Genomic DNA, 12,756 nt, shown 5'->3' on the forward strand with positions numbered 1-12,756 from the left:
ATTCTTCTAGGAAACACCAATGAATATGAAACTTCCATATGTACAGCAATTGTCTTATTCAGGAGAAGGGACTCCACTTTTCAATAAGAGGGAAACAGCTTTAGCTCTGCAAACCCAGTGAGGGCATTCATCATATATTTGACTTGAAAATGTGTACTGCTGAACTCCATGGGTTTTATTCAACCTTCTGCTTAAATGTTCGTTGGTTATATACACTTCTGAAGCTATTGTGCTGAGTTTATTTAGATATAGATAAATAAAACATAATCCTAGCACTTAAAATCTTAAAATTTATATGAGGAGAAATATGTATACATGGAAAACTATAATAAAGATATAGAGTAATAACACACCTAAGCCTCATGACTACACTACTGAGGTCATTTGATTAACTTCCTTATTTTGAAGATGAGGAAAGTGAGGCACAGATAGTAAATGATGCAGCTAGGCTTTGAATTCCCAGATATCCTTGTCCCTGGTATATGCTCTTAGACACCAAACTATACTGTCTCTCAGCTATGATGATAAATAATTGTATGTATGATGAAATTAGGAACTGAAGGAGAGTAGATAGGGAAAGCTCTTCTTCTTCAACTTTCAGGATAATGCACTTGAATAAACCTTAAGTCTTCTTTAAAAAGACTCCAACAATGTATGTGGAAGGATAATCTAGAGCAGAAATAAAAGCAAAAGTGCAGATGTGTGGATATGCAAGTCCTGTGGAGAAGCCATGAGATTATACATTTGACTGGAGTTTGAGTTATATGTTTTAAAATAATAGAATCTAAATTTTATGTTATCTTGTGTCTAAGTCATGGAAAGTCTAAAATTCTAGACTGAAAATATGAACTTTATTTGGTCAACAATAGGAAATATTGATGGCTTCCAAGAAGGTCAATTATGTAAGTCTGGAAATTTCTATTACTGTATTTATGACATCATACAACTTAGCTAAAAAAGTAAATCAGTAGGATGTTTCATTAAACATTCACTAAGTAATTGATTTGTACTTTAAAAAACTAAATTGATTAAATTAACTGGATATTTCTTTCTCCTTTTGCCCAAATCTACAAGAGTTAATAACTGGGGTCCATGGCTATTAGAAATAATATATATATTTTGAGCTTCATGTTTGTAGAATGTAGTCCATTACTGTTACAAGATTCTCTAACTAAAAACAGAGAGAGAAGAAAGAAGGAAGGAAGGGAGGGAGGGAAAGAAAGAGAGAAAGAAAAAGAAAAAGAGAAAGAGAGAGAGGAAGGAAGGAACTAAGGAAGGAAGGAAGGAAGGAAGGGAGAGAGGAGAAAAAGAGAAGAAAGGAAGGAAGGAGGGGAAGGAGGAAGGAAAAAAATATAAACTCAACCAAGGCTAAGAGGCACTAAAGTTGATCACTATTTTCAATACTCTGTATTTAACAAATTTTTAGGCAATCGCTCAACAATATGTAATAAAATACATCTGTTAAGTTGATGACACATATTGTGATACTCCAAACTTGAGGGAAAAGCTATAAAATTTTATATCCACATATTAATATAAGCTGTGTACTGAATGTCAACTGTTCTAATCCATTTGATTTGTTCCCCAGCCCTGTTGCATTTCTTTTAGAGATATGGTGGGTGGGAACAAGTCACCAGTAACTGATTTCATCCTTGTGGGACTCTTTCCTGAGTTTCAGCATTCCATTGTCCTCAACTTCATGATCGTTTTCATCTACATCCTTGCTTTCCTGGGAAACATACTTCTGATTGTCTTGATTTGGGGGGACTCTCGGCTCCACACGCCCATGTACATTCTCCTCAGTCAACTCTCCCTCATTGACTTGACATTAACTTCTACCATTGTCCCGAAGATGGCCTCTAACTTTTTCACAGGGAGAAGGACCATATCACGGATTGGCTGTGGAACCCAGAGTTTCTTCTTCCTGATGTTCGGAATGTCAGAATGCCTCATCCCGACTCTCATGGCTTATGACCGTTATGTGGCTGTCTGCAACCCACTGCGATATTCCATCATCATGAGCCCCAGGTTCTGCCTGCACATGGTTGCTGGATGTTGGATTGGAGGCTCTATAAGTTCATTTATCCATACGGTCTACCCTATGCATTTCCCCATCTGTGGGTCAAGGGAGATCCACCACTTCTTCTGTGAGGTCCCAGTCCTCATTAAGCTTTCCTGTGAAGACACTTCAGTGTATCAGTTGGTGGTGGTGGTTACAAGCATTGTACTGCTTGTTGTGCCTTTCAGTCTCATCACAGCTTCCTATACACTCATCTTTCTCACTGTCTTCCGTATGAACTCTGTTAAGGGTAGGAAAAAAGCCCTGGCCACCTGCTCTTCCCACCTAACTGTGGTGAGTCTCTTCTTCGGCCCAAACATATTCATCTACATGACTTTCACTTCCTCCCACAGTCCAGAGAAGGACCAGGCTCTCTCTGTTTTCAGCAACATCCTTACTCCCATGCTGAACCCCCTCATCTATAGTCTGAGGAACAAGGAGGTGGTGGCAGCTCTCATGAAGCTGATGGGGAGATGTGGGGTGTCATAGTAGATGAGCAATACTTCCTAGCTGTGAAAAGAACATGCTTGTGACCATGGGCAAAGCTACAGGTCAGAGGTTAAATACCAAGATAGTATTGTTTGGTTTCAAGAGACCAAGGTTATGGTGGCACTATGTAAATAAAACTTTTCATATGTGGTTTTCCAGGTCGCTAATGGAGGTCCTTTAATTTTCATTGGGGCATTATTATGTTAGAAAGACTTAAGAAAATAGTTTTACATGTTAAATTAAATATAGTCTGAAATATCTGAGGTTATTATAAATTTTCTCTTAATAAATTACAAATTCACATCTGGATATCAAAATGAACTCAACTTCCTTGAGTTGGCTTGGTATTAAAATTAGCAAGATAAGTTGAAATCCAATAAATAAAAATTATTTAAAATGAACTAGGGTTAGGTGAATTCCAAAGTCTAATATTAAAATGAACTTGTATCTTTTGTGATGCAAGATATTAAGGTAAGTGGTGTGTTAAACTACAAAATGATGAGGGAAACATTTAAATATCTGTTAGATGTTATAAGCTCATATTGTACTCTATAAATAGTTTATTGTATATTTGGCTCTTATAATTAGTTATTAAACTCACCATAACTAAGTATAGACAAATCCATACTCTAACTTAAAAGATAAGTATAATACCTATATCACTAGTATTCAGAACACCTGGGGTTTGGTGGATTCAATCAGGAAGTTATTTGATAATGCCTTTTCACCTATTCTCTGCCCCACATTTTTCTCCTGCCCTTGAATGAAATCCCAGTAAATTTTCAGAGCTCATTTGCTCCCCCTTAGTTAAAATTCCCTGTTCATTTTAACTTTATATATATATTCACGTGAAGCTCTCCTCACCCAAGTTGTAATTCTGTATTAGACCAGTGGGATTCATGGAGTGCAGAAAGAAAACACCTTTACTCTCCTCCTTTCCCTGGGCTACCTGTGCATGCAGGTTGGGCCCTCTGGTCCTGCTTTGGCCTGGTCCCAGATGATCATTTCCATCTTATGAGGAAGATGCTAGCCCTATTTCATTTGGTGGGGCTGAAGAACCCAGGTTTTAATGAGCTGTTCTAGGTGCAGTTTCACTGAGTGCTCGGTGGGCAAGTGTCCCATCTCTACCAGGGTCCAGTAACATACCAAGAATTTATTTTATTTTTAAAATTTTTAAATTGAGATACAATTGACAAATAACATTATATTAGTTCCAGGTGTACAAGCTAATGATTTCATATGATTACACATTATGAAATGATTACCACAATATGTCTAGTTAGCATTCATTACAACACACAGCAAATTTTTCTTGTGATGAGAACTTTTAAGATTTACTCTCTAATCAACTTTCAAATACAGTACATGTTACAGTGTTAACTATTGTCATCATGCAGTGCATTCCATCCCCATGTCTTACTTATTCGATAGTTAGAAGTTTATACTTTTTGATTTTCATCCACTTTGCCCATCCCCCAACTCCTGCCTCTGGTAACCACCAATCTCTTCTCAGCATTTCTTTTCTTCTTTTTTATTTTTTGCTTTCCACATAAAAGTAAGATCATACATTACTTGTCTTTCTCTGTCTGAGTTATTACACTTAAAAAAATGCCTTCACTATCCACACATCACAAATGGTAGGATTTCCTTTGTTTCACGGCTGAACAATATTTCATTATATATAATATACATATAGTACATGTATATTATTTATATATATGCCCATCAATGGACACAGATTGTTTCCAGGTCTTCACTATTATAAATAATGCTGCAGGGAAAATGAAGGTGAAGATATCTTTTTTTAAATTAATATATTATATTTAACCCAATACATCCAAAGTACTATCATCTCAATGTGAGGTCCATATAAAAAATTATCCATGCTATACCTTACATTCTTTTTTTCATATTTGGTCTTTGAAATCTGTTGTGTATTTCCCCCTCACAGCACACCTCAATTTGGACACTATATTTTCATCATAAAACCTTGATCTGCCCTTCAATTCCATAAAATTTAGAGTTGAAAAAGGAGATTCAAATGCTCAAGTTATTCCAAACATATGTAAAAGCTTTCCGATAAATGGATCAAATGTCAGTTTTTAAACTTTAGTTCAAATTAAGTAAAATTAAAAGTTCACTTCCTCAGTCACCCCAGCCACAGTTCAAGTGCTCAATAGCCAACCTTACATGGCCAGTCACTCATGTACTGGGCAACTTAGTCCAGAATCCTCTGCTGCAACTCAAATCTCCAGGTTATCACACTGACCACCATATTCCTTTGGACACTCAAGGTAAGCATGACATTTTTTTAATTAATTTTCATTGCAGTATAGTTGCTTTACAATGTTGTGATATTTTCTACTGTATGGCAAAGTGAATCAGCTGTATGTATACATATATCCCCTCTTTTTGGATTTCCTTCCCATTTAGATCACCACATAGCATTGAGTAGAGTACCCTGTGGTATACAGGTTCTTATTAGTTATCTATTTTATACATAGTATCAATGGTATTACATATGTCAATCCCAGTCTTCTAATTTATCTCACCCCCTTTGCCCCCTTGGCATGCATACATTTGATCTCTACATCAGTGTCTCTATTTCTGCTTAGCAAATAAGATCATCTATACCATTTTTCTAGTTCCAACACATATACTTTAATATACAATATTTGTTTTTCTCTCTCTAACTTACTTCACTCTGTATGACAGTCCCTAGGTCCATTCAAATCTCTAAAAATGACCCAATTTGTTCTTTTATATGGCTGAGTAATATTCCATTATATATCCCATATCTTCTTTATCCATTCCTCTATTAATTGACATTTAGATTGCTTCCATGCCCTCACTACCATAAATAGTGCTGCAATGTACATTGTGGTACAAATGTCTTTTTAGATTATGGTTTTCTCCAGGTATATGCCCAGTAGTGGGATTGCAGGGTCATATAGTAGTTCTATTTTTAGTTTTTTAAGGAACCTCCATACTGTTTTCCATAGTAGCTGTATCTATTTATATTGTCACCATTAGTGAAAGGGGGTTCACTTTTCTCCACACACTCTCTAGCATTTATTGTTTGTAGATTTTTTTTGATAATGGCCATTCTGACTAGTGTGAGGTGATACCTTATTGTAGTTTTGATTTGCATTTCTCTAACAATTAGCGATCTTCAGAATCTTTTCATGTGCTTTTTTAGCCATTTGTATGTCCTCTTTGGAGAAATGTCTATTTAGATCTGCCAATTTTTTTGACTGGATTGTTTGGTTTTTTGACATAGAGCTGCATGAGCTATTTGGAAATTTTGGAGATTAATCCTTTGTTGGTCACTTCGTTTGCAAATATTTTCTCCAATCTTGTGGGTTGTCTTTTTGTTTTGTTTATGGTTTCCTTTGCTGTGTAAAAGATTTTAACTTTAGTTAGGTCCCATTTGTTTATTTTTGGTTTTTAATTTCATTACTCCAGGAGACACATAGAAAAAAAGATATTGCTGTGATTTATGTCAAAATGTGTTCTCCCTATGTTTTTCTCTAGGAGTTTTATACTATCCGGACTTTCATTTAGGTCTTTGATCCATATCGAGTTTATTTTTGTGAATGGTGTTAGAGAGTGTTCTAATTTCCTTCTTTTGCATGTAGCTGTGTAGTTTTGCCAGCACAAGTCAAGGAAAAGGCTGTCTTTTCTACATTGTATATTCTTGCGTCCTTTCTTGTAGATTAATTGACCATTGGTGCATGAGTTTATTTCTGTGCTTTCTATCCAGTTCCATTGAGCCTAGATTCATCCTGATTGGAATCCAGACCCTCAGGCATCAGCTTTTCAAGTATGCAAATATATCTCTTTCAGGGGAAGACTGGAAGATGGATATTTCTCTCTGCTCACTCTGCATTTTGCCCTGGGGTGATTGCAGTTAAGGACTGTTTCTTCTCCTTAATTATTTAATTTTTTTAATTCTGTATATCTTTTTGCTGTAGATAAGTTTATTTATATTCATATAGAATCATTTTATATCCAGACACGAATAGACACTTTATTTTAGTAAATTATTAAAGGAAAAAGAAGGAAACTATTTAGAAGTGTTCTCCATTACCTTGTACTGCCAATGCATAGGTATCTAGAAACACAGTGGAATACACACATCCTACAAGCCAAGGCTCGGGGAACAGGGTTTCATTCTGGCTGGATGGTGGAGACCTTTCAACTGCTAAGACAGTGCTTCTTTTTATGAACAAATATTTATACAAGAAAAGATGATTATTCTTAGCATTGAATAATTTAAACACATTTCTGAAAACAGAAGTAACAATGTGAGTGGTGAGAACCAAACACCTGGCAGGTAGCAGGGCAGGGCACTGGGCTAAGTGGCCATTAGTCTTCCCTAGGCCCTGGCTGGCTGTGGTCCAGCAGAAGGGCAGAAGCTCCACTCACACCTTGCTTAGAACAACACAACTCAGTAGTTGGGGACCAAAAGGAAATGATTTGGGAGAGCTTGTTCTACCAGATGAACACTGGTAAGGGCTGGAAAGGGCCATTTTGAAATCCTTCATCTATCTTAGCACTGCATCTAGCCCACCCACCAGATTTTCAGCATCAGTACTGGGACACCTCAGGCCAAGCAACTAACAGGATGGGGACACAACTTCACCCACCAGCAGGCAGGTTGCCTTGAAACCTCCTGAGCCCACAGCCACCCAGGTGCACAGCCAGGTCCACCAAAGGATCCAGGACCCAGCTACAGATACCAGCAGACAGGCACTAACTCCTTGACTGACAGTGCCCTGCAGCCAGAGGCCATTGGACCCAGCGCCACCAACCAGTCAGCAGACACTAGCCCCAGGAATAACTGGGTCTCAGTCCCAGTGAGTTGGCTGTAGCCTTGGGACCAACCTCACCTACCAGTGGGCAAGCACCAGCCCCAGGAGCCCCTGAAACCCAATGCTGCCCACCAGTGGCCTGATACACCAACTCTGAGACACCCTGAACCTTTCAACCAGAGAACTTGGGACCCAGTGATGCTCGCCAGTGAGTCAGTACTAATCCTGGAATCCTCCAGTTTTCAGCCCAATGCACCAGAAGGTTGGCACTAGCTTTGGAACCAGGCTTAGAAACAAGTTGGCAAGCACCAGTCCCAGGACACCCTGGGCCCTTGTCATACACTCCACTGGATGGACACCAGCCCCAGGACCACTACAGCCAGGAAGCCTGCCATGGCAGGATATAACTGACCCATCAGCAGGCTGACACCAGATCGATCTGAGCCACCTTGAGCACCTCAACTAGCTGTCCAGGATCTGGTCCCACCACAACCAGTGGACTGGCACAAGCTTCAGTACACCGTGGACCCCATAGCGAGTTGTGTCAGGAATCAGCAGCAACCACCAGCAGGCCAATGCCAGCTCCAGGACTCCCAGGGCCCTACAGTCAGAGAAGCCAGGATATAGCTCTGCCCACCAGAAGGCCAGAACTAGGAACATGACCCAGCTGCACTTACTGGTGGGCAGGCACCAGCCCCGGATTTCCCTGGTCCCTGACCCCAAACACAAGCAGGCAGACACAGGCCTCAGGACCACTGCAGCCCCAGCCCTGCCTTGTTAGTATGCAGCCAATACACCAGGAGGCCCGCAGCAGCCCTGGGTTCCTCTGGGCCACAACCCTGCCCACCAACAAGGGAACAGCAGCCCTAGCACCACCACAGTCTCAGGCCTGCTTTGTCAGACACAGTAAATACACCAGCAGGACAATGCCAGTTCCAAGACACCTTGGGTTCCTCCACCAGCTGCCCCAGGATCCAGCACTTACCAAAGGGCCAGCACAAGCATTGGAACACCACAGAAGCCACAGCCAGCCATGTCAGGAACACCAGCCCAGCTCACCATCAGGCTGATACTAGACCTGGGAATTCTAGCCCCACAACCACCCACCTCAAAATAAAGGTCTGCCTACCAGTGAACCTGCACTAGACTCAGGGCCTCCTTTGCGTTCCAAAGCCAGCCACCTAAAATAAACTGGTCCCACCAACCAGCAGCTGGCAGCCACCACAAAGGCAGGGCCTGGAAACCAACAGGATCAGGGGTTAGCCACTTCTACCAGACTACCCAGAGTACTAATCAGCCACAATCGAAGTACACACACAGCCCACTTATAGGCACCCCTAGAGCATATAGCTTGGTGACCAGAGGGGAGTGCACTGTGAGGACACAAAGGACATCCCCTGCAAAAGCCCAGCTCTCCAAGGTGAGATAACATAACCAACCTTCCAGATACAGAGAAAAAAAGAGCAAATTTGCCAAAATAAGGTGACAGAAGAAAATGTGCCAAACGAAGTAACAATACAAAACCCCAGAAGAACTAAGTGAAGTGGAGAGAGACACAGTACAGGATAGGAGTTCAAAGTAACGATCATAAAGGCAATCAAAGAACTGGAGAGAAAGCGGATGAGCAAAGTGAGGTTAGAACTTTTAATGAAGTGTTAAAAATATAAAGAAGTACCAGACAGGAAGACATGGAAGATGCCTTAGAGGACTGGGATGGGGAGGGTGGGGGGGACTCGAGGGGGGGGGAGTCAAGGGAGGGAGGGAATACAGGGATATGTGTATAAAAACAGATGATTGAACTTGGTGTACCCCCAAAAAATAATAAATAAATAAATAAAATTTAAAAATAAAATAAAATAAAAAACTATAGAGGAAAAAAAAGAAGTACCAGACAGCGGTGAAGGATAGAACAACTGAGATGCAAAATACACTAGAAGAATCAACAGTAGGTTAAATGATACAATGAAGTGGATCTGTAAGCTGGAAGATGGAAATCAGTGAAGCTAAAAAGAAAAAAGAAAAGAATAAATTAAAATGGGGTTAAGCACAAAAACAGACACGTAGATCAATGGAACACAATAGAGAGCCCAGAAATAAACCCATGCGTTTGTGGTTAGTTGACTACAACAAAGGAGGCAAGAATGCACAATGGGGAGAAGGCAGTCTCTTCGACAAATGTGCTAGGAAACTAGATGGCTCCATGAAGGATGAATAAAATTAGAACATTTCCACACACCATATACAAAAATAAACTCAAACTGGGTTGAAGACCTACATGTAAGTCCTGAAACCATACAACTACGAGAAGAGAACATAGGCAGAACACTCTTTGACGTGAATCTTAGCAATATTTTTTGGATGAGTCTGGTAAAGCAAAGGAAACAAAAACAAGGCCAAACAAATGGGATCTAATTAAACTTAAAAGCTTTTACATAGCAAAGGAAATCATCAACAAAATGAAAAGACAGAATGGGTGAAAATATTTGCAAATAATATGACATAAGGGGTTAATATCAAAAACATATAAAAAGCTCATACGACTCACATCAAAAATCAAACAATCCAATTAAAAAACAGGCAGAAGACCTGGAGAGAGATTTTCCCAAAGACAACATACAGGCTAACAGGCATATGAAGAGATGCTCAACAACACTAATTTTAAAGAAATGCAGATAAAAACAACCATGAGATATCACTTCACCCATATAAGAATGGCTATCATCAAAATGTCTACAAATAACAAATGTTGACAGGGAGGTGGAGAAAAGGGAACCCTACTGCTCTGTTGGTAGGAATGTAAATTTGTGCAGCCACTATGGAAAACAGTGTGGAAGTTCCATAAAAACTAAAAGTAGAAGTACCATATGATCTGCTGTTGGGTATATATCCAAAGAAAACAGAAACACTAATTCAAAATGATACATGCACCCCAATGGTGGTAGCAGCATTATTTACATTAGCTTAAGATATGGAAGAAATCCAAGTGTCCATCTATAGATAAGAAGATGTGGCATACACACACACAAACACACACACCAGAATCCTATTCAGTCATTTAAAAAGAATGCAATTTTTCCATTTGCGACACCATGGACTGGCCTGCAGGGTATTATGCTTAGACAGAGAAAGACAAATAGTCTACATTGTTGCCAATATGTGACATCTAAAAAATAAAACGAATGAATAAGCAAAACAGAACAGACTACAGATATAGAGAATAAACTGTCGAATACCATTGGGGATAGGGAAGTGAGGAGGGCCAAAATAGAGGAAGGGGATTAAGAGACACAAACTACTTATGTATTAAATAAATAAGCCAGAAGGATATATTGTACACCACAAAGAATATAGCCAATATTTTATAAAAACTTTAAAGAGGGTGTAATCTATAAAAATTTTGAATCACTATGTTGTACATCTGAAATGTATTTAATATTGTAAATTAACTATGCTTCAATAAAAATAAAATTTAAATAAAGAACACATTTGCCTACTCAATGCCAAAACCAGGAACTTGAGGACTTCTTGACCTGACCTGGCAGTGGAACCACATCTGTCACAGTACCTATGACATGTGCTATCAAGGGGTTAAGTCCATGATAGTTCAGCATGTAGTAGCCTACCAGCAACCTCCAGTGCACATCCAATTCCAGAAAGAGCCGGGCTGGAGATTGAATTGAGATATGATAGGGACCATGATCCTGCATCCTTTAGGTCTTTAGTAGTGCCAGTTATGTCCACTACCCTTCATCTCTGGATATAATGTTATTTCTAATTTTTTGTTTGGCCAAGGGGGAAGTTTCAGATGTTTCCAGTTGACCTTTTCTCTGATAACTCTTGCCCAACAGGCCGAGGACCCAATGAGAAAGTTACTCCAACTGCCAGGTATATCAATTCCAATTATAAATGAGGAGACCTGAGAGATGACCTTGGGCTCATAGACATAGAGGGTCCCACTGAGTTGGATTTTAACCAGAACTCCATTTGTCTAGGCATTGACTCCCCAACCTATGAATCTGTACTCTGAAGTGATGACTTGATGATGCTTTGGGGCGCTGGATACTAATGTCATCTCAAACCCTGCACCCAGTTGTTCTCAAAATGTTTCATATGGCCTTTTCTGGAGTACACCCTCCCTGGTAAGGGGTGTAGAGCCTTTGGGGAAAGAGATAGGGGAATCACTACTGTCTATTTGTCATATTGTTGAAGCCTGCTCACTCCTACAGCCCAATTACGAGTACCTATTTTGTCATTGTATCCAGGGTATAAAAGTTGTTTAAGATCTAGAAGCAGAGCAAGGGTCATGACTTTTGAATGAGGTAATGATTCTAGTCTCCATCTCTTCCACTTCCCTTTTAAAATTTGTATGATGTTAAGTAGCATCCATGTTGGCTTCGTTTTTACAACATGTTCCCTGAAGATTACATGCTCTATTAACCTTCTCCAGAATTACCTATGGTGGTCCCATTTGTACTCCCTTTGACCTTGCTGGTTATTAAGGTAGAGACAGACTCCTTGCCTAGGTGGTTGAATTCCACAACCTGGCCTCTGTTACTTCGGAGATTTGTCATTCTCATGGATATTACAGAGACCAGCTCTATGTCTATCTCTCTTGTGCAGCAGGCCACCTCTGAATTTCTTAGTGATTCTGAAGCCTGAATCACCATTGCATTGCTAGTGGCTGTAGGAAATGATGTGTCTGTCCTCTGGGCCCTCCCACAGGACACAGTCATTCATTGGAGTTCTCATCCTACAAATCTACAACCAACTTCCTTAAAATCTTTAATCCTTCTCCTTTTAGCTTCCAGGAAAACTCAGTCATTTTCACTTCACTGAGCATTGGCCATACCTTTTTCCATGTTCTGAGTTACTTAGTAGTGAGTTTCACCAAGTACCCTTGCATGGGTAGTACATCTCATGTCCTGAGAAACTACTTATCCAGTCATATGTTCCACTTATCAAAATTCTTGCTTATCCAGTTTTATATTCAGGACCTATTGATCAAGTCCAAGAATACCCCTCTAGCTTCTGGTACACACTATCTAATTCTCGCAACATGTTTTTTTCATACTAAGCCAGTGTGCCCCCAACTGTGTTATGCTGGAACCCAAGTGTGAAGCCCAGCAGCAAGGAGATGCATCACTTCAGGAGGTTCTCTATGGCCTTGTAGGCAAGAGAATTCTGAAATATTTTTCACCAGCGAGAAGCGCTAGTTCTTAATAGGAAAAGGTAGACTACATCTGCAAGTACTGAGAGTCTAAAAAGATCTACAGAGACAACATGAATAGGAGCCCCCATGTAGATGTTGGCATTCCATATTTGAGGACCTCAGGCCTTTACCTTTTGGGGTCCTAATTTAGCATAACAGAGCTGCCTCAGCTGAACATTCAAACA

The 12,756-nt window shown here is 39.8% G+C and overlaps 1 protein-coding gene across 1 annotated transcript; it reads left to right on the forward strand.

Moving 5' to 3' along the window:
- Positions 1-1,612: 1,612 nt before the first annotated feature.
- On the forward strand, positions 1,613-2,548 carry LOC130837269 (olfactory receptor 2T27-like). Its single transcript, XM_057710082.1, has one exon. The coding sequence runs from the start codon at positions 1,613-1,615 to the stop codon at positions 2,546-2,548; it is 936 nt and encodes a 311-aa protein (XP_057566065.1).
- The last annotated feature ends 10,208 nt before the right edge of the window (positions 2,549-12,756 follow it).

This window comes from Hippopotamus amphibius, chromosome 15 (genome assembly GCF_030028045.1).
Source record: "Hippopotamus amphibius kiboko isolate mHipAmp2 chromosome 15, mHipAmp2.hap2, whole genome shotgun sequence".
NCBI lineage: Eukaryota > Metazoa > Chordata > Mammalia > Artiodactyla > Hippopotamidae > Hippopotamus > Hippopotamus amphibius.

Coding starts and splice junctions, on each gene's coding strand:
- LOC130837269 (XM_057710082.1), top strand. CDS start 1,613: ATGGTGGGTGGGAACAAGTCACCAGTAACTGATTTCATCCTTGTGGGA.